The sequence below is a fragment of the Mobula hypostoma genome, chromosome 4 (genome assembly GCF_963921235.1).
Source record: "Mobula hypostoma chromosome 4, sMobHyp1.1, whole genome shotgun sequence".
NCBI lineage: Eukaryota > Metazoa > Chordata > Chondrichthyes > Myliobatiformes > Myliobatidae > Mobula > Mobula hypostoma.
Genome location: NC_086100.1, coordinates 54,485,998 through 54,507,287, shown reverse-complemented (window position 1 = coordinate 54,507,287; position 21,290 = coordinate 54,485,998). Strand labels below are relative to the sequence as shown.

The following is a 21,290-nucleotide window of genomic DNA, read 5'->3' as shown; positions in this document are numbered from 1 at the left end:
ATGCATCACTAGGACATGCTGTCTTCTCATCGGAGAAACACACACCTGAACAGCCTTACTCCACGATTCAGAAACAGCTTCTTCCCCTCCATCATCAGATTTCTGAACCGTCCATAAGCTCTATGTCATTCCTTTTTTTGCATACTTAGTAATTTCATGCACAAAACAACAAATTTCACACCATGTAAGGGAATAATAAACTTGACTTGACTCCATCATACACATCTCTCTACAGGTGGCAAAAAATAGGAGCATGATCGTTTGGACCTGACTTAAGTGTTTTAACATTTCCTGCCTCCCTTAATGTGGGAAATTTGTCCAGTTAACAAAGTCACAACTATCCTCCTTACTTTCAATGTCTTCATTTCTGCTCGGCTGAAATTTTTAATCTCAAATCTTGGCAATTACACAATAAAGCATTGCTTATGCTACACTTGCTATATCTTGTCTTTGTTCAGTTGTGGAAGTCTTGGAACATTACGTTGTAATGAATCAAGCGGTCGCCGGGGAGAAAACAACTCCGAATTCTGACAACAAGGGATTGCACAACTTTGACGGGAAACTAGCTGTTTGCTCAATCGCCATTGGCTACTTTTCATCAACCGAACTTCGTGCGTCACAAAGCAGCCGATCGTGGTGACGTCACGAGAGCTGAGCGAGCGTACCGATGCTGAGTGATAGCAAAATAAGGTCCGGGCATCGCTTTTTCCGCGAAGGGAAGGAGTGAAGTGGTGGCAGGAATTCCCCTAAGTGATTTCGAAACGAACCATTATTCTTAACAACCTGTTTAGTGTACTTCGAAAAATTTAGGACTACGATACAAATACATAGGTGTTGAAATCAATGGCTGCCTTTGGGTTTTGATGGCTAGCTGGGTTATTTTGCTCTCTCTGTGCGGCTCTCTATCGCGGCGCGCTGTAATACGCTGAGGTGGGGTGAGTTGGCCGGTGCGTGGTGCGCATGCGCCTCGGGACGCATGTTGTTCCATTTTATTTTTGCTGTGTGAGACAAAATGTCGGCGGCGGCGAGCGAGGGGATTTTGATCGGGGACAAGGTCTACTCGGCCGTCTTCCTCACCATCGACAATTCGCTCATTCCTGAGGAGAAACTCTCGCCCACTCCGTCCATGCAGGATGGCCTAGACTTGGAGGTAGAGACTGACCTGCGGATCTTGGGCTGTGAGTTGATCCAGTCGGCCGGCATCTTGCTACGACTGCCCCAGGTTAGTGCTGGGCCCGAGGCGGGAGAGCGCCGTACTCTTTAACGACCCCTCTCTCTTTCTCCCCCGCCTCGCTAATGCTCGTCTTCTCTCCTCGTAGGTGGCCATGGCGACGGCCCAGGTCCTCTTCCAGCGCTTCTTTTTCTCCAAGTCCTTCGTCAAGCACAATTTCGAGGTAAGTCCCGCCGCGGGAGTGGCGGGCCCTGCGCCGGCGGTTTCATCGAAACTAGCCTCTCTCGCCCGGAGGTTGCGGCGGAAATTCCTGAGCCGCCCGTAGCCCATCCGCTCTATTAGGGGCTGAATGAATGTTGCTGATCAACTCGGTATAGACCGTGTAAAAACCTGGAACGTTACGTGCCTCTCTCAAAAATATTGATCGGCCTATCCAACAACAATCATTTAGATCCCCTCTGAGTATTCTTTATTTTTAGACATTTCCTCTTGGTTCCATTTTTGGTTCTGATTTAGTTAGCAATTCTAGGCCATTGTGAGTAATGCCTCATGTTTTGTATTCTCTAAGGCTCCGTGTCTGCTTTCATCATTTAAAAATCTCTTTACACTTTAGATAATGGTGTTAAAACGTACTTAAAGAAACGTACTGTTGCGTGACTTGTGTTGTGGCAGTAATTAGTTTGAATAGTTGAGGATATTTCTCCAGTTACTGATCTTTTATACAAAGAAATTCTGTTTAAATTAAAATGTTACGGAATTTGGTTTTGGAGCATTAAGTGCGTTTAGATCTGTTTACGTAGAATAGTCGGCTCCTTTGCAGGTTGTCAGTTGTAACGGCAAATGCAATATTGGCTTGTTGAGAGTATTAGACCATAAAAGCTGTGGTACAAGGTGGAGAGTTTGAGCTGTTGGTCAGACCACATTTGGAGTTTTGTGAACCCCACGTCTAAGGATGGATGTGTTGGCATCAGAGAACGTCTGGAGGCATTTTACATGAATGATCCCAGTAATGAAAGGATTAAGGCATGACTATTTAATGGGTCTGGGCCTGCACTCGCTGGAGTTTAAAAGGATTGGGGGGAGGGGCAATCGCATTAAAACCTGACGAATTCTGAAAGTCCTGGTAACAGTCCACACGGATAATGTTTTCAGTAGAGGGAAGACCCAGAGGCTACAGCCGTCAGAATATAAGGCTATTCCTTTAGAGCAGAGATGAGGAATTTCACTAACTAGAGGGTGAATACAGAATTTGTTTCCACAGGTGTCCGTGGATGCATTTAAAGTGTAGGATGATATGTTCTTGAATAGTAAAGGTGACAACAGTTGTGGGGAGAAAGCGTGAAAATGGGTTGAAAGGGAATAAAATCAGCCATGATCAAATGGTGAATTCTCAATTTGCAGAATGACCCAATTCTGCTTTTTGTGTCTTATGGTCTTTGTATGGCAACAGTTGGTGTAAGTAGCACCACAGTAGATCACACAGTACTCAATGTGATTATTTTTCAGATTGTCGCAATGGCTTGTATCAATCTTGCATCAAAAATAGAAGAAGCACCCCGTCGTGTAAGAGATGTGATAAATGTGTTCCACCATTTGCGTCAGCTAAGAGGCAAAAGGTAAGCCAGTTTCTTCAACTCCGTTATTTAGTAACATGCAGTGATTTCTTAACACACCCTAACTTTCAAACTGTTTTATCATTTGCACGTGTTCTCAGTTGGCTCCGTGGGAGTTTAATGATATAATTAGCTTAATGGACCATTTCATTCAAAATTCATTCCCCAGCCTGATGTGGTATTATGGCTCTTAACCCAATATGTTGGGGGAAAACTGAACAAGGGGAATCTGTTGTTACCAAGCTACCCATGCTGGAATATGCTAAGGCATTAGCTCATAAGGTTGAGACTAAATAGTTTGTTAACAGTCATCATCTGTGAATGCATGTGAGGAACTTCGTATAGTAGAAGTACTCTAAGTATTTTAGGGGGAGTTACTTTAAGACCATAAAGTTACATTGTTTTTGAGTTAGAAATTAGCATTTTAGTTTAATGAGGATGAATTTAGATTGAGAAGATATTAAACTTGCTATAAACTAAGATTTAATATTTAGGAAATCATTAATCATTGCTTTTTAAATGTATAATTTTAAGATAAAAGTAATTTAATGACGTTTTTAGTTTATTTCATAGCCGCGTTATTTTATTTTACTGTTACTATCAGTATTTTTCTTTGGAGTTGATGAGGGATAGATGTGCTTCAGGCCATGCAGGAGAGGTATTGTTAGAGGGAGACTGGATTTCCTTCTGTTAGTGCTCTCCAGTGGTATAAATAAATCTTACCTAGTCTAAAATATAGGCTTGCAAATCTCCCTTTTTAACTAAAGATTTGTCATAGTAAGCACCACAAGCACTGTCTTGGAAATGAAACAACATTTAAAATTACTTGTGTACTTTACACTGCTATAGATAAAATTCTGCAGTTTTGTGAGAGCTAAGTTACCAGTTGCTTTTTCAAAGAGAAGTGCTAATAAAATTCAGGTGCTCACTTGAGTGTGCATCAGTTATGATGCAACATTGATGCTGTTTCTCATCTCGGAAGAAGCCAGTCTGGAATTATTAATATGAAGCAATATAATTGAAATAAACACAGTAAATGATAGCTGAGTCTGCTCTAAACTGGAGTACAATATTGCAATACATGATTTTCTAAAGTTTGACTTACTGCATGAGAAATTGATGTTGCATTTTTCGTGTATCTTCAGCTGCTTGCTTTAAGTATAATTTATTTTTTTGAAGTATAAATGAGTCAATGGGGCAATTGATATATGGTGTGGGAGGGTTTCCAATCACTTAATCTGCATTAGAATTAACACCTGTTGTATGTGGGGTTGTGCTGGCAAGTGATAGAAAGATTAATTTGTAATGTTGCCAATATGCAGTTAAAATGAAATAAGATTATGCAACTGGAGCACAAAGCCATTGATTGACACATTACGCTAGAAGTATGTCATCATGTTAAATTGCTCTTGGGTCGCTTACTGTCATCGTTTTTACTATTGTGCATTAAGTTAAAATGCAATATTGACTTGTATTCTTTTTTCCCTTGCAACCAACCTAACAGCGACCAACTACATTTACCAAAGACTGGGTGATGTGGAATGGTACGTAAAGATGAAGCTGTCGACATGGCAACAATGAAAATAAGAAGTGCCGTATGATCCCGATGGAGAACCAGTGCTCTTTGAACGGGTCACTGGAATCGGGGGCTTTGGAAGGTTGGGCACAGAACTACTAAAACCTAGAAACTCCTGTACTTCATTCTTAGCTTTTTGTCTTTGCTGTCCAGATGGTAACCATCACATTTTTGCTTTGGTTTTAGTTAACTACTCTGAGGGGGGGGAGTAGCAACATTTTAAAATTCAAACTATAAAGATTGAGCTTTAAAAGTTATAGTTAGGATCTAAAATGTATTGAAGCTGGTCAAAAATACATTTCAGCTAGTATTTTAGTTAAATATCTGAAAATAAGGAAATAATTTGTTTAGTAATATCCTTAGGATGCATTTCAAAATAATTTGGCTTTCAAATTTAACAGTGGTTTAAATTGATTTTAGAAATATGGAAGCAGGTTTCCATTGGACTGACTGCCAGGAATTCACTTAGATTGGTGTGTGTGTGTGTGTGTGTGTGTATTTATTTAACATGCTGGATAAAGCCTGATTTGAAGTTTTAGATAAGAAATTAACTCCGTTATTCGACTTCATTAAGTCAAGTGGCAAATGGCATGTTAGCTGTATTTGTAAAGGGGTTAGTGTCTATGTTAGTTAAACTAAGGAGGTTTTGTTAGTTGTGCCAGGTGCTGATGAGATCTAGAACCTGGAACACCACGATGTTTTAGTCCCTTTATAGAATAATTTGTATTAGCATTGAAATTAGTCAAAAGGTATTCACTTGTCTACTTCCTGGGATAAGGTGGTCCTGTAATAGTGGCTAGATAGTTGGGTTTGTATTCTTGGTGGGGGCGGGGGGTCAACTTGAATAAAACACAAAGTCCTTGGTGGGTTAGCTGATGTAGTTATTTCTTCTAGTCTAATGAGTTGTGGCAGCTGGTTGCTCAATGTAATTGTAAAGTTGTGGAACTGATACAGAAGGGGAATTGAACCCAGCATAAAGACATATTAAATCATGGGGCAGGTTTGAGGGGTAACTTTGACTTGCTGTTCTTGCTTCGGAAGAAGCAAGAAGTGTCTGTAAAGTGTTGACTTGTTGAGAGGTATAGTATTGGCGTCCTATATAAGGTGCTGGCTTTTGGGTGAGAGACTAAACTGCCAGTCTGTTGTTCCAGATACTGTGCTGCTGGAAAAGCAGACATTTCTAATTGGTTTTACATCTTTATCAGCTACCTAATGTTTCCATCCCATTACTCGTTTTGTTAGTTCCTGTCCAAGTAGTATCCTACACTAATTAACACAATCAAATCATTGTTCATTTGTATATGTGGAGTATTTTGGTTTCTTTGTGGTACAAGTGTTGGTTATAGGATGTATTTGTGCTATAGCTGCAGCCTTGTAGCAAATGGTTTTGCTCTGTCAACTCTACAGTTGTAGTTGAAGTTCAGCATGAGGCGGGGTGGCCATTGAATTACTGTTAGAGTAAAATGGTACTTTGCTTTATATTTTTAGATCATTTTAGTATCCTGTTTGTGCTGGATGAGTCTGTAACTAGTTACAATTGTTTTTCCCTGGCAAACACGTTATTATACGTGGAATGTTTGAATTATATGTGATATATTTTGTGTCCAGCTTTTAATACCTAATTACGTGTTTTTGGTTGTCATTTTTAAATAAAATAATGGAATTTAGCTGACCTAATATCATTGGAATGCTTGTTCCTTGGGTTGAATCTTTCTTGGTATGTAAACCTAAAATGTGCTCGTATGCCTGTAGAGAAATTAACTCTAATGCTTTTCGTGCTATTATTACTAAGTTCAGCCTGATGAGTTTGCAACATTTTATATGCAAGCGGTTGTAACTTTGAGCATTTTTTTGAGTGGGGGTAATAATTCGAGAAGCCAAAGCAAATTAGGGTATGTATAGAGTAGGAAAATCTTGGCAACCATTGAGACTGAAGCCAAGTTTGATCCATTTAGTAGACTAGCTATCAGGCCATGGCAGAATAAGTAAAGATGTCATACAGTGGATTTTGGGTCATTAAAATCTCTTTGGGCTAGTTTTTTTTCGAGTTTAAAAGGGTGAAGTTTACTGCAAGTTATTTGGAAACTAACTTTATCCTTTTTACACCACCGGTGTATATATAATAGAAAGTTGAGCATTAATGGAACTCGGTGTTTTGTTGCATTAAGAGATGTCAGGTGGCTAAGTAATCTTGAGGTTAAGGTGAGGAATAATCGGATTTGGGCTCTGGTAGTAAATTATTTACCATTTTAAGATCATAGCTGTTACTGTACTGTTCTAAGTGTTCGGCAAACAGTAATTGAGATTGCAGTAGTGATTGTTGCTTGCAGTTCAGTTTGTCTAAGCTGCAAAGATGCAGGTACCCGGAAAGTGCCATCATGACATCATAAAATAGGTAATTGCTAATATGGGGAGTGTTCTGTCAGATAAAATGCACGTGCAGACCATGTTTTTATGGTAAAATTTGACATATTCTAGTGTCACTTTTGTAACTTATAAACTGTTGATTTAATGGATGTTCATTTTCAATCTATTTTTTAAATCCATAAACTGCTTGCTTGCAATGCTTATGGCACTTTATTCACTTTAATTGTCTTCTCCTTTCCTGCCCTCCATGGAAACATCAACTTTCGCGGGTGGGTGATTCCATTATGTGATAACTCTGTGGTTTCTAGATTATCCAAGTGCCTTTAAACCAGGAAAATGTGTTAGTAGATTTGTTGGTCACGGTGACATTCTTTTATAATCCAGGTGCGGTTTTTAGAGGTGCATTGCTCAGGAGTAGTTATTTACATGGGCTAATATGTTGTGATATCTACTGATACTAGGTGGCATTCAGATGGAATTCCATTAGCTGCAACAAAACTATAGGGCAGCTATAACTTAGTGAAAGGTGTCAGTCTCAGTAAAATGGTGGGGTGCAAAATTAATTTGATTAAATGAGGGGAGCCATTTACATATTTTACATATAATTTACATATTGCTATTTAACTATTTATGGTTCTATTACTATTTATGGTGCAACTGTAACGAAAACCAATTTCCCCCGGGATCAATAAAGTATGACTAAGATTTAGAAATGGCAATCTGATCTCTTTCACAAGAGTTGTGATAGATGAGGGAGAAAAATCTACTCCAAAAGTTGAGTGTTTTCTAACCTGAATTTTCAATGTTAAATTACTGACATTTTAAGAGTGTTTTCTAAAGGTACAGGCATTTATGAGAATTGAGGCTGTCATTTGTACTTAAATTTGAAAACTATTGTTTATAAACTTCAAATATTTTGCTGATAAACATTGGAAGGTAAATTAAAACAACAGGAATTCTGCAGATGCTGGAAATTCAAGCAACATACATCAAAGTTGCTGGTGAACACAGCAGGCCAAGCAGCATCTATAGGAAGAGGTGCAGTCGACGTTTCAGGCCGAGACCCTTCGTCAGGACTAACTGAAGGAAGAGTGAGTAAGGGATTAAGTGAGAAATCCCTTACTCACTCTTCCTTCAGTTAGTCCTGACGAAGGGTCTCGGCCTGAAACGTCGACTGCACCTCTTCCTATAGATGCTGCTTGGCCTGCTGCGTTCACCAGCAACTTTGAGGAAGGTAAATTAGTCCACTTTTGAAATTGGACAGAAATAGTCAAAATTTAAATCAGTAAATATGAAATCAATTCAGATTGATTTTCATAAGTTTGTAACTTTTATAAATTAGTATCTAATTGTTGAGAATTGAATACCATTATAATCCATCATTCATCTCTCTAGTTATCAGGTGAGTGCACTTTAATATTAGATAATTTGTAAACAATATGGGAAATGATTTTTGCAGATACCTATGCTTCAAACTTCATATCTAATAATAGAATGAGATGTTGTTGGAAAGGATTAAAGATCAGTTATTTCAGAGATGCAGGAAGTTACTTTGATGCTATATGTAAGTGTGTAGATTGGCCCATCAAAAATTTATTTTTCTCACTGTTAAGTTTTCCAAATATTCCTGTGCATGAACTCTCGATTCTCAACTCCTCGTGTATGTGGATTTTAAGTATATTTATGAAATCGTAGTGGCTCAAAACAATTTTAGGGAAACCCTTGTTTAAAGGAAAAGTCTAAATTTTTTTCGTGTTGTCTGATGGTGTTGCTGTTGGTTACTGTATAACAATCATTAGCTGTTCCAAGTCAAAATAAATTCAGTGACCTTTATTGAATTGAGAAAGCTGTTACTCTGTTCAGTTTATTACATAGTTGAGGCATTCCTGTCTTTCCAGTGCATGTATTTCAAAGTTGGAATCCTAAAAAGTGCTCTAAACATTATTTTCTAATATACTGTGCATTAGTGAAGATTTGTAATTGAAAGCTACACCTGGTACAGGGGAACTTTGAAATTATGTAATGAAAGAGAAGGAGAAATATTGCAAGATAGCTTTGTTAAAATTCATTTACTGTGTGTTTAACAAAAAACAGATTCTTGGAGAATGCAAGAAAGGTATGGGGCAGATAGTATTGAAGCAGAGACTTGGATTTATAAAGGGTTGAGATGCTGAGATCTGAACTTGTCTCACAAATGTGGGAAAATCTGCAGATGCTGGAAATCCAAAGCAACACCCATAAAATGCTGGAAGAACTCAGCAGGCCAGGCAGCATCTATGGAAAAGAGTAAACAGTCGCTATTTCACCGAAGACCCTTCATCAGGACCTGCTGCCTGGCTTGCGGAGTTCCTCCAGCATTTTGTGTGTTGCTCTGAATTGTCTTGCAGCTTAATTGGAGCTGTTGCTAGGTTTGTCATCATGGGGGCGGGGGGGGGGAATGCTGAAAGATGGCAGCTTATAATAGTTAAAAGGTTGTATCTATATGCACATTTGGGTATGGAGGACGAGTGTAGCTTATAGGTGGACAGGCTTAGATTTTATGTAAGATTTTTTTTAGAAGTCTTTTTGGCTCTATGCTCGGAAATGAGAGGACTAATGTCTGCTGTTAAATTTAAGTAATCTAAAGCAATGATGTATTTTGGGAATATAAACTATGTGCGTTACCACAGAATTCTTTTGTACTTCATTGTGACTTGTCATGCCGTAGGAAGGAAATGGAGGATCAGGATCCTTTTATAGGCCTTGTTAGACTCACATTAAAAATGGAGAGGGAGGACAATTCTTAACATGGTTTTTTTTTGGAAGTTCATTAAACTGTCTAGTTTTAAAGTAGTAATTACGCAGATGGCTAACAACTTTTATTTATGGTCTAACTTTCTTTGATCTTAGTTTGTTTTCCTTCTCATCCCTTGTAACTGTTCTTTGTCAGCTTTAACTTATTTTGATGTGATTTTCAGTCTGAAATGGACAGCATAGACCAAGGCTTGGGTGCAGTTACAGGAGTTTCTTCCAAAGGTTGGTTGGAAGGGGAAGAAAGTCCCTTTTAGAGAGTAGAAGCCAATTTCAAATATTTGCGTTTTTAGATTTGCAAATAGTTTTGATTTTGTTTTAAACCAGGAGTCCAACACCACTGATACTTGATCAGAACTACATTAACACCAAAAACCAAGTGATCAAAGCAGAAAGACGAATCCTGAAGGAATTGGGATTTTGTGTTCATGTAAAGCATCCACACAAGGTAAGTTCTTCGATCATTGAGTTGTAATTGGATAATTACAGTCTTACAAATGTAGATTGTTTTAAAACCTTTTCTTTTCCCAACAGATAATTTTTATGTATCTTCAAGTCCTTGAGTGTGAACGGAATCAAACTCTTGTCCAGACAGCCTGGTAAGTTGCTTCATTAGTTTCAAGTAGCCATGAAAACAGTATCAAAATTAACTTCACTTTTATGGCTTAAATTTTAAGCTTAAAAATGAGATGACAATATTTACTTATACCATTAACAGGACTGTTGATTCAGACATTCTGCATCACAGCAAGACACTCTATGTATCTTTTTGCTGTAATTCATTCATGGTATTGTTGCATACTGTTTTCATGGCACGTTTGTTTACTATGCTAAAGGAGAACGCAATTAACTTTGTTCTTTTTTTTCTACTCTTTTTAATTAAAGGGTAGTCCATGATGGTAAGTCATAGAACTCAAAGAACTCTGCCCTCTGAACTCAGCTTCTCATCTACATGGCTTTAAGGAGGGCCTTTGATTGGCTGCCCCTTCGGCCAATCCAGTGCAAGCTCTCGTCCGAGACAGCTATTCACTGCAGTGGTCACATCTGGCAACATCATCTAGTTCTGGTGGGGGTTTGAAGGATTTGTATTGACTTCTGAAAATGGATGTTCAACGTGCACACATTCAGTAATATTTTGTCTAATATTTCTAGTTGGCTAAGTTTTAGGATGTGTTTTTTTTTAAACCATGTGGAAGGAAAGCATCAAAATTGCTTCAATGAACTAAATCCAGTGTTTCTACGCATATGGGAAGATTTTGCAACGTGCTTTATTAACGACTGTTTATTGTTTTAAGCCTAAAATTAAAACGTGGTTAGATCATCCTGTGAATTCCTTGGATTTTTGCTTTTAGGGCATTATTTCAGATTTCTACTTAAGTTTATTTTGGGAGGGGGGTGTCACTGAAGAGTTGGAGAAATTATGGCTGTAGAAATTTTAAAACAGTACTAATGGTTTGGGTTCAAAACTGTAATTCTAGGTGCACCTTGAGTCAATGTATACTTTGTATTTGCAGATGTGAAGTGATTGTTTATTCTAAACCCATTAGTAATGTATGCAGTTCTCAAAAAAAAAACAAATGGGTGTAGATTAAGTGCACGTTGACTTATCTGAATTTTCTCAACACTAAATCAAATGAATCACTTTGTTGTCACTACCTTTCGTTTTACTAAGTGTGAGAATATTTGGTTAGGACCTGTACTATTCCATGTATGGTTGAATTCAGATGGTGAGATACTAAAATAAGGTCCAAAGTCCCTGTCTTTTTAATGTGTAAAATACAATGGTGATACTGAAAATCAAAGTTGTCAGTATTTCATTAATCTAATGTTCATTATTAAAGCAGTGATAGAAGTCTGTACTTCATCAAACAGGTTATCATGAGCCAGCAGATTTCGTGTTTATTTACTCTGGACTACGCAGATTGTTTGACGCAAACATGAGGAATTCTGCAGATGCTGGAAATTCAGGCAACACACATCAAAGTTGCTGGTGAACGCAGCAGGCCAGGCAGCATCTCTAGGAAGAGGTACAGTCGACGTTTCAGGCCGAGACGTCGACTGTACCTCTTCCTAGAGATGCTGCCTGGCCTGCTGCGTTCACCAGCAACTTTATGTGTTGCAGATTGTTTGAAATGTCTTTGACTTGCTTTCAGATTAGATTTGCCAATCCTTATTCATCCTAGCATAACACTTTTGGATTTTTTTGCAGTCAATACTTAATATGAAAACCCAATCATAAGTTGGGTTAGTGTAATCACATTCTGGTTGATGTATTCAGAAAAACTTACATTTGTCTTTTAAAGCATTTTAAGCCATTGTCAAAGATTTCTAAATGGAGTAACCTGTTATGTGACCATTCTAGTGAGCAAGTAGATGCTTTTACTTTAGAATCCTTTCTAACTTCATACAGCATGGAAAAATTGCTTCCACAAGCTTTATATTTAGCTGAACATGTTTTGTTGTTCTTCCTTTGTGATAAATTGAGACTGTTTTTAGTTAAAATGGTTAAAATTGGTGTCTTTAGGAAGACAGATTTCAGAATGGCTTGAATGTATATAAAAATATTTTAGAAATACATTGGTAACTGAGTCGACGTTGGAAGAATTGTTATTTATAACCATAGAGCACTGAAACAGACCTTTTGGAAGTATATTGCCTCAATCACTTTCTTGAGCAGCTCATTACATTCTCTGGATGAAAATGTTGCCCCTCATGTTCCTGCTAAATCTCTTTCCCAACCCCCCTTAAACTTAAGCCTTCTAGTTCTTGATTCCCCAGCCTTGGGGTGAATGTACAGTTCTTTCCCCTCATATGTCCTAATGATTTTGTACACTTTTATAAGATCGCCCCCTCCTCCTTCATTCTAATTTTGGTGGGATGGAGGACACAAGACTCACTCACCGTTCTTGTCCTAGCGACATTTTTTTGTAAATCCCTTCTACGCTCTTACAGTTTAATGGCATATTTCCTATAGTAGAGTGACCAAAACTGAGCACGAGATTCCCAGTATGGCCTCTGCAACATAACATCTCAGCTATCTGCCCTGACTGAAGACCGTTATTTTAACAACCCACTCTCCATCCTGTCCGTGATGCCACTTCCTGGGAACCATTTATCCATTCCTAGTCCTCTTCTGCAACACTCCCAGGGACCTACTTTTCACTGAAAACTCAAGGTTTGCCAACCTTTTATATACCATGGACCCCTACCGTTAACCGAGGGGTCTGTGGACCCCAGGCTCAGAACCCTGCTCTATCTTCACTATCAGTGATGCCATCTGTTTTAGTGTCATCTGCAAACATGTCTTTACTGAGAATATACATTCACTTCCAAATTGCAATAGGCCTGGCCCCAATTCCTAGGAACACCTCTGGTCTTGGCCCACTAGTCATCCACTATCAGCTTCTGTTTTCAGCCATGTTGCTCAGACTTTCTCTTGTTTTCAGCCATTAACTCAATTCTTCCAATGTCCCTTGATCCCATGCACTCTTGGGTGAAATCTTTTAGTGGAGCTGACATAATCATACTATCAGTTTTTTCAGCCTTGGAGTTCTTCCGATCTAACAATCAGTTCTTGTGTAATAACACAGATCATTAATCTTTCTCTATCATTTGTGGAGGCATTCATGTGTAGTATAATTCCATGGAACTTTGGTACTTTGGCCTAGCAACCACACTTTATATATGCACCCCTTGTGAGTTAGATCCCATCTATGTCCATGGACATTTTATTGCTCTGTGGTTAGGTGTTGTGGTGCTAGACATTTTTGGAATGAAGAGGATGGCTACAGGGTTTTACTATATTGTGATTAGCGTACTAGAATTAAGTACTGACCATGATAATTCTGTGTTCTGTCATGTCATGCATTTCCCATTGAGGAAGTTGCCCTTGGTGTGGTTCTGTGATGTCAAAAAACAATGAAATTCACTTTGGCTTTTAAATAGGATGCATTTTGTGCATGTGAACCTTTGTTCTGATGGTACATGCAAATTTTAGCTGGATTTGTGTGCGAGACTACAGGTAGATGAACCTAAAATGGTTTGTTACAGATCTTGCATTATTTATGATTTGAGCTCTGTACAGAAGATATCAGAGGACATAGTATTTTATTTAAAAAAGGAAGAAAGCTACAAATGAGTCTCCTGTGTACTTAAGGTCTTTTTTAAATTCTAATAACCTTTTATCCTATTTGATTTTTCAGGAATTACATGAATGATAGCCTCCGCACAAGTGTATTTGTTCGGTTTAAGCCAGAGACAATAGCCTGTGCTTGCATCTACCTTGCAGCGAGAGCTTTGCAAGTAAGTGAATCAAGTGGCGTTGAGTTTTTTTGTTAACTAAGAATTTTAATCAGATAAGAAAGTATGGTACTACTTGAGTGCATTCAGCACTGTGCATTGCTAGTCTGATTTTAATGTAAATGTATTTGTTTTTACTGCTGAGTTTCAATTTATTTCCTGCATCTGCAGATTATTTTGCCAAATCGTCCTCATTGGTTTGTGCTGTTTGGTGCAACAGAAGAGGAAATTCAAGATATTTGCATCACTACTTTGAAACTTTACACACGAAAGAAGGTTAGTCACATAAAGTAATACTTAAATTTTTTGGTTGTTGACATTTTAATGTATGATAGCCATTTTGTAGTGCTCTGTGGTATCATTTACTTTGCCACATATGAAAGTAAACTTTGTTTCAACAGCCAAACTATGAGCATGTGGAGAAGGAAGTAGAAAAGAGGAAGGTTGCACTACAAGAAGCTAAATTGAAAGCTAAAGGTTTGAACCCAGATGGAACTCCTGCCCTTTCCACGCTGGGGGGCTTTTCTCCAGGTTCTAAACCATGTAAGTATGTGAAATACAATGATGTGTTAGTTCTCTTTGGGGTTTGGGATGATGCAGACAATTTCTAGAGTGTGGACATACAATCAAGGATTGACAGTTGATGTGGAACATCTTTTTGCAACTTAAAATAGTATACTTCGAATATTTCAAACTGAAAATCTGAATTGTAAATATACCTTTCAAACTTGCAACATAACAGCTTGACATTAAATAAAGCACTCCTCAGTTTTGCTGCCACAACTTTGACTTGCGATGTGCCTTAAATTTATGAACAAATTTTCTTCTAATAAGTGCAGTATTTCTGTCCTTAGAATGGTGTTCTATCAGTGTGTATTTTACCCTGCTATTTTGACAGTATGAAGTTCTTACCAAAAACTTGAAACATCCCTTTTGTAAATGTGATTGTATCATTTAAATTTTTTTGTTCTTAGCTTCGCCCAGAGAAGTTAAAGCAGAAGACAAAACACCTGGAATTCAGAACCCTAAGCCTATCAAGAAGGAACTAGAAGATCGCCAATTGAACTCTAATAAAAGTCCTTACAATGGGTTAGCAATTAAACTTTGGCTTTGCTGTTTACCTCTGTAGTTTTGTACTAAAACACTGAAATACTTGATCCCAGCCCTCAAAAAATGGCATTCATCATGGTGGTTGAATGCTTTCTAAAGCTTGTCAGGCTAAAGGTTTGTTGTCTGACCTACCTCTGGAGTCACTGCTCTGGATAAACCAGTAGCTGATTGGCAGGAGGCAAAGACTGGGAATAAAGGCGGTCCTTTCTGGTTGGCTGCCGGTGACTAGCAGTGTTCCACAGGGTTGGGAATGTGTCAGTGACTTGGATGACAGTCGGTTTGTTGCAGAGTGTATGGATGATGTAGGTGGTTTTGAGGAAGTAGAGAAGCTACAAATGGGCAAAGAAGTGTCAAATGGAATACAGTGTTGGGAACTGTGTGGTCATGCACTTTCATAGAAGGAATAAAAGTGTAGTGGAGAGAAAATTTAAAAATCTGAGGTGCAAAGGGACTTGGGATTCCTAGTACAGGATTCCTAAAGGTGAATTTGCATGTTGAGTCTGTTGAGGAAGGTAAATGCGCTGTTAGCATACATTTCGAGAAGACTAGAGTATAAAAGCAAGGATGTAATGTTGTAGCTTTAGAAAGCACTTTTGGGGCCTCGCTTTATGAACAGTTTTGTGTCCCTTATTTTAGAATAAATGTACTGAAACTGGAGATGGTTCAAAGGAAGTTCATAAAAAGTGGTTCTAGGACTGAATAGCTTGTCGTATGAAGAGTGTTTGATGGCTCTGGGCTTGTATTCACTGAAATTCAGAAGAATGAGAGGTGACTTAATTGAAATCTGTGGAACGTTGAAGGGCCAAGATACAGTGCATGTGGAGAGGATGGTTTCCAGGACTAGAGGACATGCCCTCAATAGAGGGGTGTCCTTGAACGGAAATGAGGAATTTTTTAATATATATATAGCCAGAGTAGTGAACCCGTGGACTTTGTTGCCATGGGTGACTATGGATGCCAAGTCTTTATGTATATTTAAGGCAGAGGTTGATAGATTCTTGATTGGTCAGGGTGTAAAGGGATATGGGGAGAAGGCAAGATATTGGAGCTGAGAGGGAAAATGGATCAGCCATAACAAAATGATGGTGCAGACTCTGGGCCAAGTGGCCTCATTCTACTCGTATCTTATGGTCTTGTGGAGAGGGTACACAACATCGTGTGTATACAATAGATTTTATAAAATTTAACTAAATTGCTCAAGTCTGTCCCTGGAATGTCCATAAATTTGTCCAAGCAATGGCAGAAATTGTCCAAGGTGGTGATAACGTTGTGTAATTTTGAAACAAAGCCTTTTGCATCTTTAGAAGAGCTCACATATCAGTGCAGCCTTCCATAAGCCAATACTCACTAAAAGATGCAGTAAAAATTGTTTAGTCTGATCAGACCACTGGATATTCTATCAATTCTGTATCACCTTTTAAAATGTTACACAGAATACTAAACTTTAAGAGTGAATCTTGTATGTATTTAAAGGGGAGCATGGCCAACAGAGGCAAGTGAATTTAGAGAGCTTGAGAGCAAGGGCCCCGAGAAGTGGTCAGGGTGCATAACAAGTATCATGGGCATCAATGGTGCCTTTTGAAAGGTAATTTGTTTGGGCAACTGCATCTCTTTTCACTTCATTCCTTTTACCATTAGAGGCAGGTGGAAAACCATTAGGATTTACAAGTAGGCAGTGGAGCACCAGTTTCTGTAACCTGCTGGACATGAGTCTGCTGATTATTTGGCAGCTGAGATAATGTGTTCAATTGAATTTGTGTATTTCTAAAACATTGCAGAACATAATTTAAAGATCTTGTTCTCAAATCTAAAGGTTGAGGAAAGAAAATAAACAAATTCGGAACAGTAGGAGCATCAGTCGTTCGCGGTCTCGATCAAGATCCCGATCACCTCGAAGGCAGTGAGTATTCATTTGTCTGATTAGTGAGCTTAAGGAGATGTAAAACAGCCAACTGCTTGATCAAAGATCAGCATTTTGCAGTTAATATTATTTGATAATACTGAACCTCAAAAATTAAGAAAGAGGACCCCAGAATTGTTCAGTTCTGTTTGTTTCTATGGTGCATGCTACAGGCTTCAGACATTAGTTAATTGAATAAAAAGAGTAACTAACTTCCTTTCTTGGAGAAAATGTCTCAGCAGTTAAGGTAATATGGGGATAGCTTTCATTTTGGGTCAGGTCCTTGGTCAGAATTCGAAATAAATAAAACAAGCGAGTTTTAGTTTGAAAAGTGAAAGGGTGGAATTGATTAAGGGAAAGAACAGTGCAATGCTGCAGGACATGCAGTTACCCAATATAACTTGTGCCAACTGGAACGGCAGCAACTTGGATTGTATTTTCTGTGCACCTTCTGCTGAAAGTTGTTTGTGTAAATGTACTCTGTGATTCTGAGAATACTTGTGTCTGAAGGAACATAATAGTCTTGCATATATTTAAATTTTCCTCCTGTTCGTGATACTTCAAAGCTGGAGTAGTTTTAGTGCTGTTGTTGGTAGCTTGACTCATTTTTTAAAAAATTTCTTTTCAGCTACAAAAGAAGCAGATCTGGAACATACAGTTCTCGATCGAGGAGTAGGTCCCATAGTCGCAGTCTGTCTCCCCGCCGGCGCCACAATCATGTATCACCACACATCAAGTCTAAACCTCATCGTGAAGAAACAAAGATTTCTGTTAGACATGGTCATAAGAGGAAGAAATCACACAGTCGATCACGCACCCGCAGTAAATCCAGGGATCGCTGTGATCCTGTGAAAAAACGACGACATGACAAAGAGCATCATCGGGATAGACATGAGCGATCACGGTCTTATGAAAGATCCCATAAGAGCAAACATCATAGTAGTAGTCATTCGGGGCACAGCAGGCATCGTCGGTAAATCAGAGTTAAATTTAAAAAATACTGCCTAAATGTACTTAGGTTAAATGTGTAGTGTATTAATTTGTAAATGCTTTTTATAAGGGGTTTGTTTAAAAGGGTGTTTTGGTTTATGTGAGGGGAGAATTTGCACATTTTCAGAAATATATAAATACTTTATTTGACAGTGTACAGTTAACCATGGACAAATTTATGTATGCTGAGTTATCTATTCTACAGAATTTGAAGGGAGATTGCTGTAGAAATGTATGTTATTTTTATACAATGAAAATGGACACTGGTATATTTAAGTACAAGTTCATTTGTTAAAACTGTGGTGATTACTTTGTTAGACTTTTAGTCTGCATGTGGTCATTTTTACAGAAATAAAAAGCAAAAATATCTCATGCTTTTTGCAGTATTATTTTCTGAACTGGGAAGTCTAAAGATACATTGCTACAAATATAGTTTAAGCTCAAACACAGAAGAACTTTTAAATTTACATCTGTAAGCTATATAATTCCCTTGTCCTTTGTTACAATCTGTCAGCATCAATACATTTTCCATTTGGAACTTCTCATGGCAGAGCTTTTTTTAAAAAAAAAACACTGCACGTCTAGCAAAGCAATGTATTGCTCTGCAATTCCCAAAGCCCTCAGATTCTGATGGCCTATGGGGTGGTGTCCTGAAGTCCTGACTCGTAACCACCATGCTGCATTTCAGAGGGCACTGTTTAAAAACAGCAGTATGATTTGATGTATTGGCAATACAGATTTCAAATGACAAGTACCTTTTTAAAAGCACAATGTCTAAATTGGTTTCTAGTCACTCCACATGGAACCTTCTACTTCCATTGTATATTTCAATACCTATAGATATAATTATACATTATAAATTTTCTTTGCATTTTGGTCCTTGCTTACTGCAACATGTTTGGTCCATTTAACTTGCACATACTTTCCTGAAGGTTCAGACTGTCCAATTCTGGATTCTTCCACTACTTTTCCTTAAGGGGTTGAGGAAAACTGACCTTTGCATTAGCTAAGGTGAACTGGGCCTTTAAAAGTGTCTGGGAATGAAAAGGAGGTATGTGAAGGAAGTGTTGGAAGTGAAATAGGGATGCAATTTCAAGTGAAAAATGTAGGTAATAACTTCCACATCAAAAATTGTAGAATTGTTAGATGAAATTAATCTGGATAAACAAATGTTAAATAGCTTGAACTGTAGTTGGGTTGATCTTGAAATTAGTATCATGTTGTCTGCCAGGTTCCCTTAATGATTCCAAATAGTAATTTATTAGGTATTGGAAGTGTCAGTTTTATAAATGTGGAGTTCCAAACATGCAATTGCATGTTTTGGTCTGAATCTACAATCTCATAATTCTAGATTATTCTTTGAAGTCTGTACTGTCAAAATGGTGTTTTTATTTCTTGGACAGTTTGTCATTCAACCCTTGATTAAAAGTGTATTTTCATTCAAATTCATTTATGTACATTGAAACATAGAGTGAAATGTATCCTTTGTATTAACCAACACAGCCAAAGAATAAAACAATAAAACAAGTTCCTTTCTGCATGCCTCCCACTCACATGCGAAGTCTTCTAACCCCAGGATGGGCCATCTCTAGCCCTCCAGAAAACTTGCAGGTCTTGGGCCTCTCAATTTCCCAGTGTACTTCAAGGGCTTCAGCCATCACGTCTCAACTTTAGTATGGGCTCCAGGACTCGTCAATGAGGACCTCAAACTGGCCATGCCAAACTGAGTACCTAGAAATTAACAAGCCTCTAGGTTCCTGCCTTTACAGAACTTTGATCCCAGAACCCACCAGTCCTTGCCTTTGTCTATGGCACTTGCCAGCTTGATCACACCTTTATGTTGCTGGCCTTCAAGTATGGAGTGGGAGCTCAGGCTCTCGCCTGACCACTAATTCTGCAATATGCCTGACCCTAAACCATCATCTGACCATTAACTTCCCCCTCTGTCCCCAGAACCAGCTCTGCGAACCTAAAAGACACCTAAATCTGAGCCATGACCTCGACGGAGACTGTAGCTTGGCGCTGTCTTGACCTGACTGGAAGTCTAGGTGGCTGATATCCAACAAAGGGGGTTCTATGTTATCAGGAAGGACCTTCCTTACTACATTTTGATTCAAAAGTAAAATCTCTCCCTACATGGAAGTGAGTTTTCAATGTTAAACTAAGAAGGGTTATGTTTCATACATTTTGCTATATGTACACTGCTGCATATACATCAGCTGAGTGTTAAATAACTCCAATTAAACAACACTGTCAACAGTAAGGAGTACTGGCTTTGAAGACACCACATTATCTCACCAGATGGCAGTCTGCTCCTTTAGTATTTGGTAAGTGATTAAAAATCATTACTTGTTTATAGGGAAATAATAAGCAAACTGGACAAAACTTATGAAACTGCCAATAAAATATTTGCAAATTATAGTACTCTGATAAGAACATTAGCTCATATTGTAATTCATTATTTAATATCAAGTTAATATAGTATGCTGTTCTGATCAGCCAGAAGTATGAATGGCCATCCCAATTTCTCCCAGTCGAGTGACAGAGGCATGGAATAGGACTTAATGTAGGACTGACTCAGCCTTACATATAACAAAGTTGCTTCCTGACTCGGCTGTATAGTCCTGATGCACTGGCAGGCTGAAGTTCAGAGTACTAATGGAAACCAAAAATAATGGACAAAGTTTTGAATCATCTCTGTTCTGACATCAGCGCCTGTTGTAACTGCACACTCAGATGTGAGGATCAGGGGCCCTTTTTGTCTGCTGTGATGTTAGAAATTCCTCCATGCAATCTGCAATTGCAATTACAGAAATCCTGGCAAGTCTGAAACTGTAAAAGTATTTTAAGGTAGTTGATGGCTGAGGTTTGTGTGCGTTGGTATTAACAGGTTGCTCTAAGATGTTTTGTTGCTTCCAGCCAACTGCATCATTTTATCATGCATGCTGTTACAGTTCAATACAACTGAAGCCTGAAACAAAAGAGCCCTCGTGGGCTGAAAGGAAGCGTATGAACCAATGCCCTTCTGAGTTGGAAGACAGCATGGGAACAGGGCCCCTGGTGAGCTGAAAGAGAACACAGGAACTGGGGCCCCAGTGAGTTCTAAGGGAGCATAGCAAATGTCATGTGGTGAGCCAGAAAAGCTAACTCATCGGGATTTCAGTATCGGACTTCAGTATAATGGACAACACATTATTGGAATTTTGCTGAACTTATTCAGTATCAGCATGTTTCCTTCAGGTAGCAAATGTGGAGCAGCAACCTCCAACATTCGTAGATATTTATTTTGACCTAATATTGGATGTGCTTCAATCTATATTTTTGTCTATGAGTCTTTTTTATAACACTGGCCACCCTGGAATTTAAATCTTGCGTAGATTACTCAATGCATGAACTATTTCTCTTATCTTTTGGATTTCATTGTATGTTGTGCGCAACTCTGGAGTTAACATAGGGTGGGAGGCGTGCTTTTGG

General features: G+C 38.5%; 1 protein-coding gene across 2 annotated transcripts; it reads left to right on the top strand.

The window, feature by feature from the left end:
• Positions 1-798: 798 nt before the first annotated feature.
• On the top strand, positions 799-18,325 carry ccnl1a (cyclin L1a). 2 transcript variants are annotated; one of them, XM_063045808.1, is made up of 11 exons: positions 945-1,222; positions 1,320-1,394; positions 2,678-2,787; positions 9,845-9,965; positions 10,052-10,116; positions 13,720-13,819; positions 13,988-14,092; positions 14,218-14,359; positions 14,791-14,905; positions 16,740-16,826; positions 17,455-18,325. In XM_063045808.1, exons 1-11 carry the CDS (start codon positions 1,013-1,015, stop codon positions 17,801-17,803), a joined length of 1,479 nt encoding a protein of 492 aa, XP_062901878.1. In that variant the 5' UTR covers positions 945-1,012; the 3' UTR covers positions 17,804-18,325. The 2 variants fall into 2 exon arrangements, with proteins under 2 accessions (XP_062901879.1, XP_062901878.1); XM_063045809.1 differs by lacking the exons at positions 13,720-13,819; positions 13,988-14,092; positions 14,218-14,359; ... (1 more) ...; positions 16,740-16,826; positions 17,455-18,325 and adding an exon at positions 10,403-10,583 and having other exon boundaries at positions 799-1,222.
• The last annotated feature ends 2,965 nt before the right edge of the window (positions 18,326-21,290 follow it).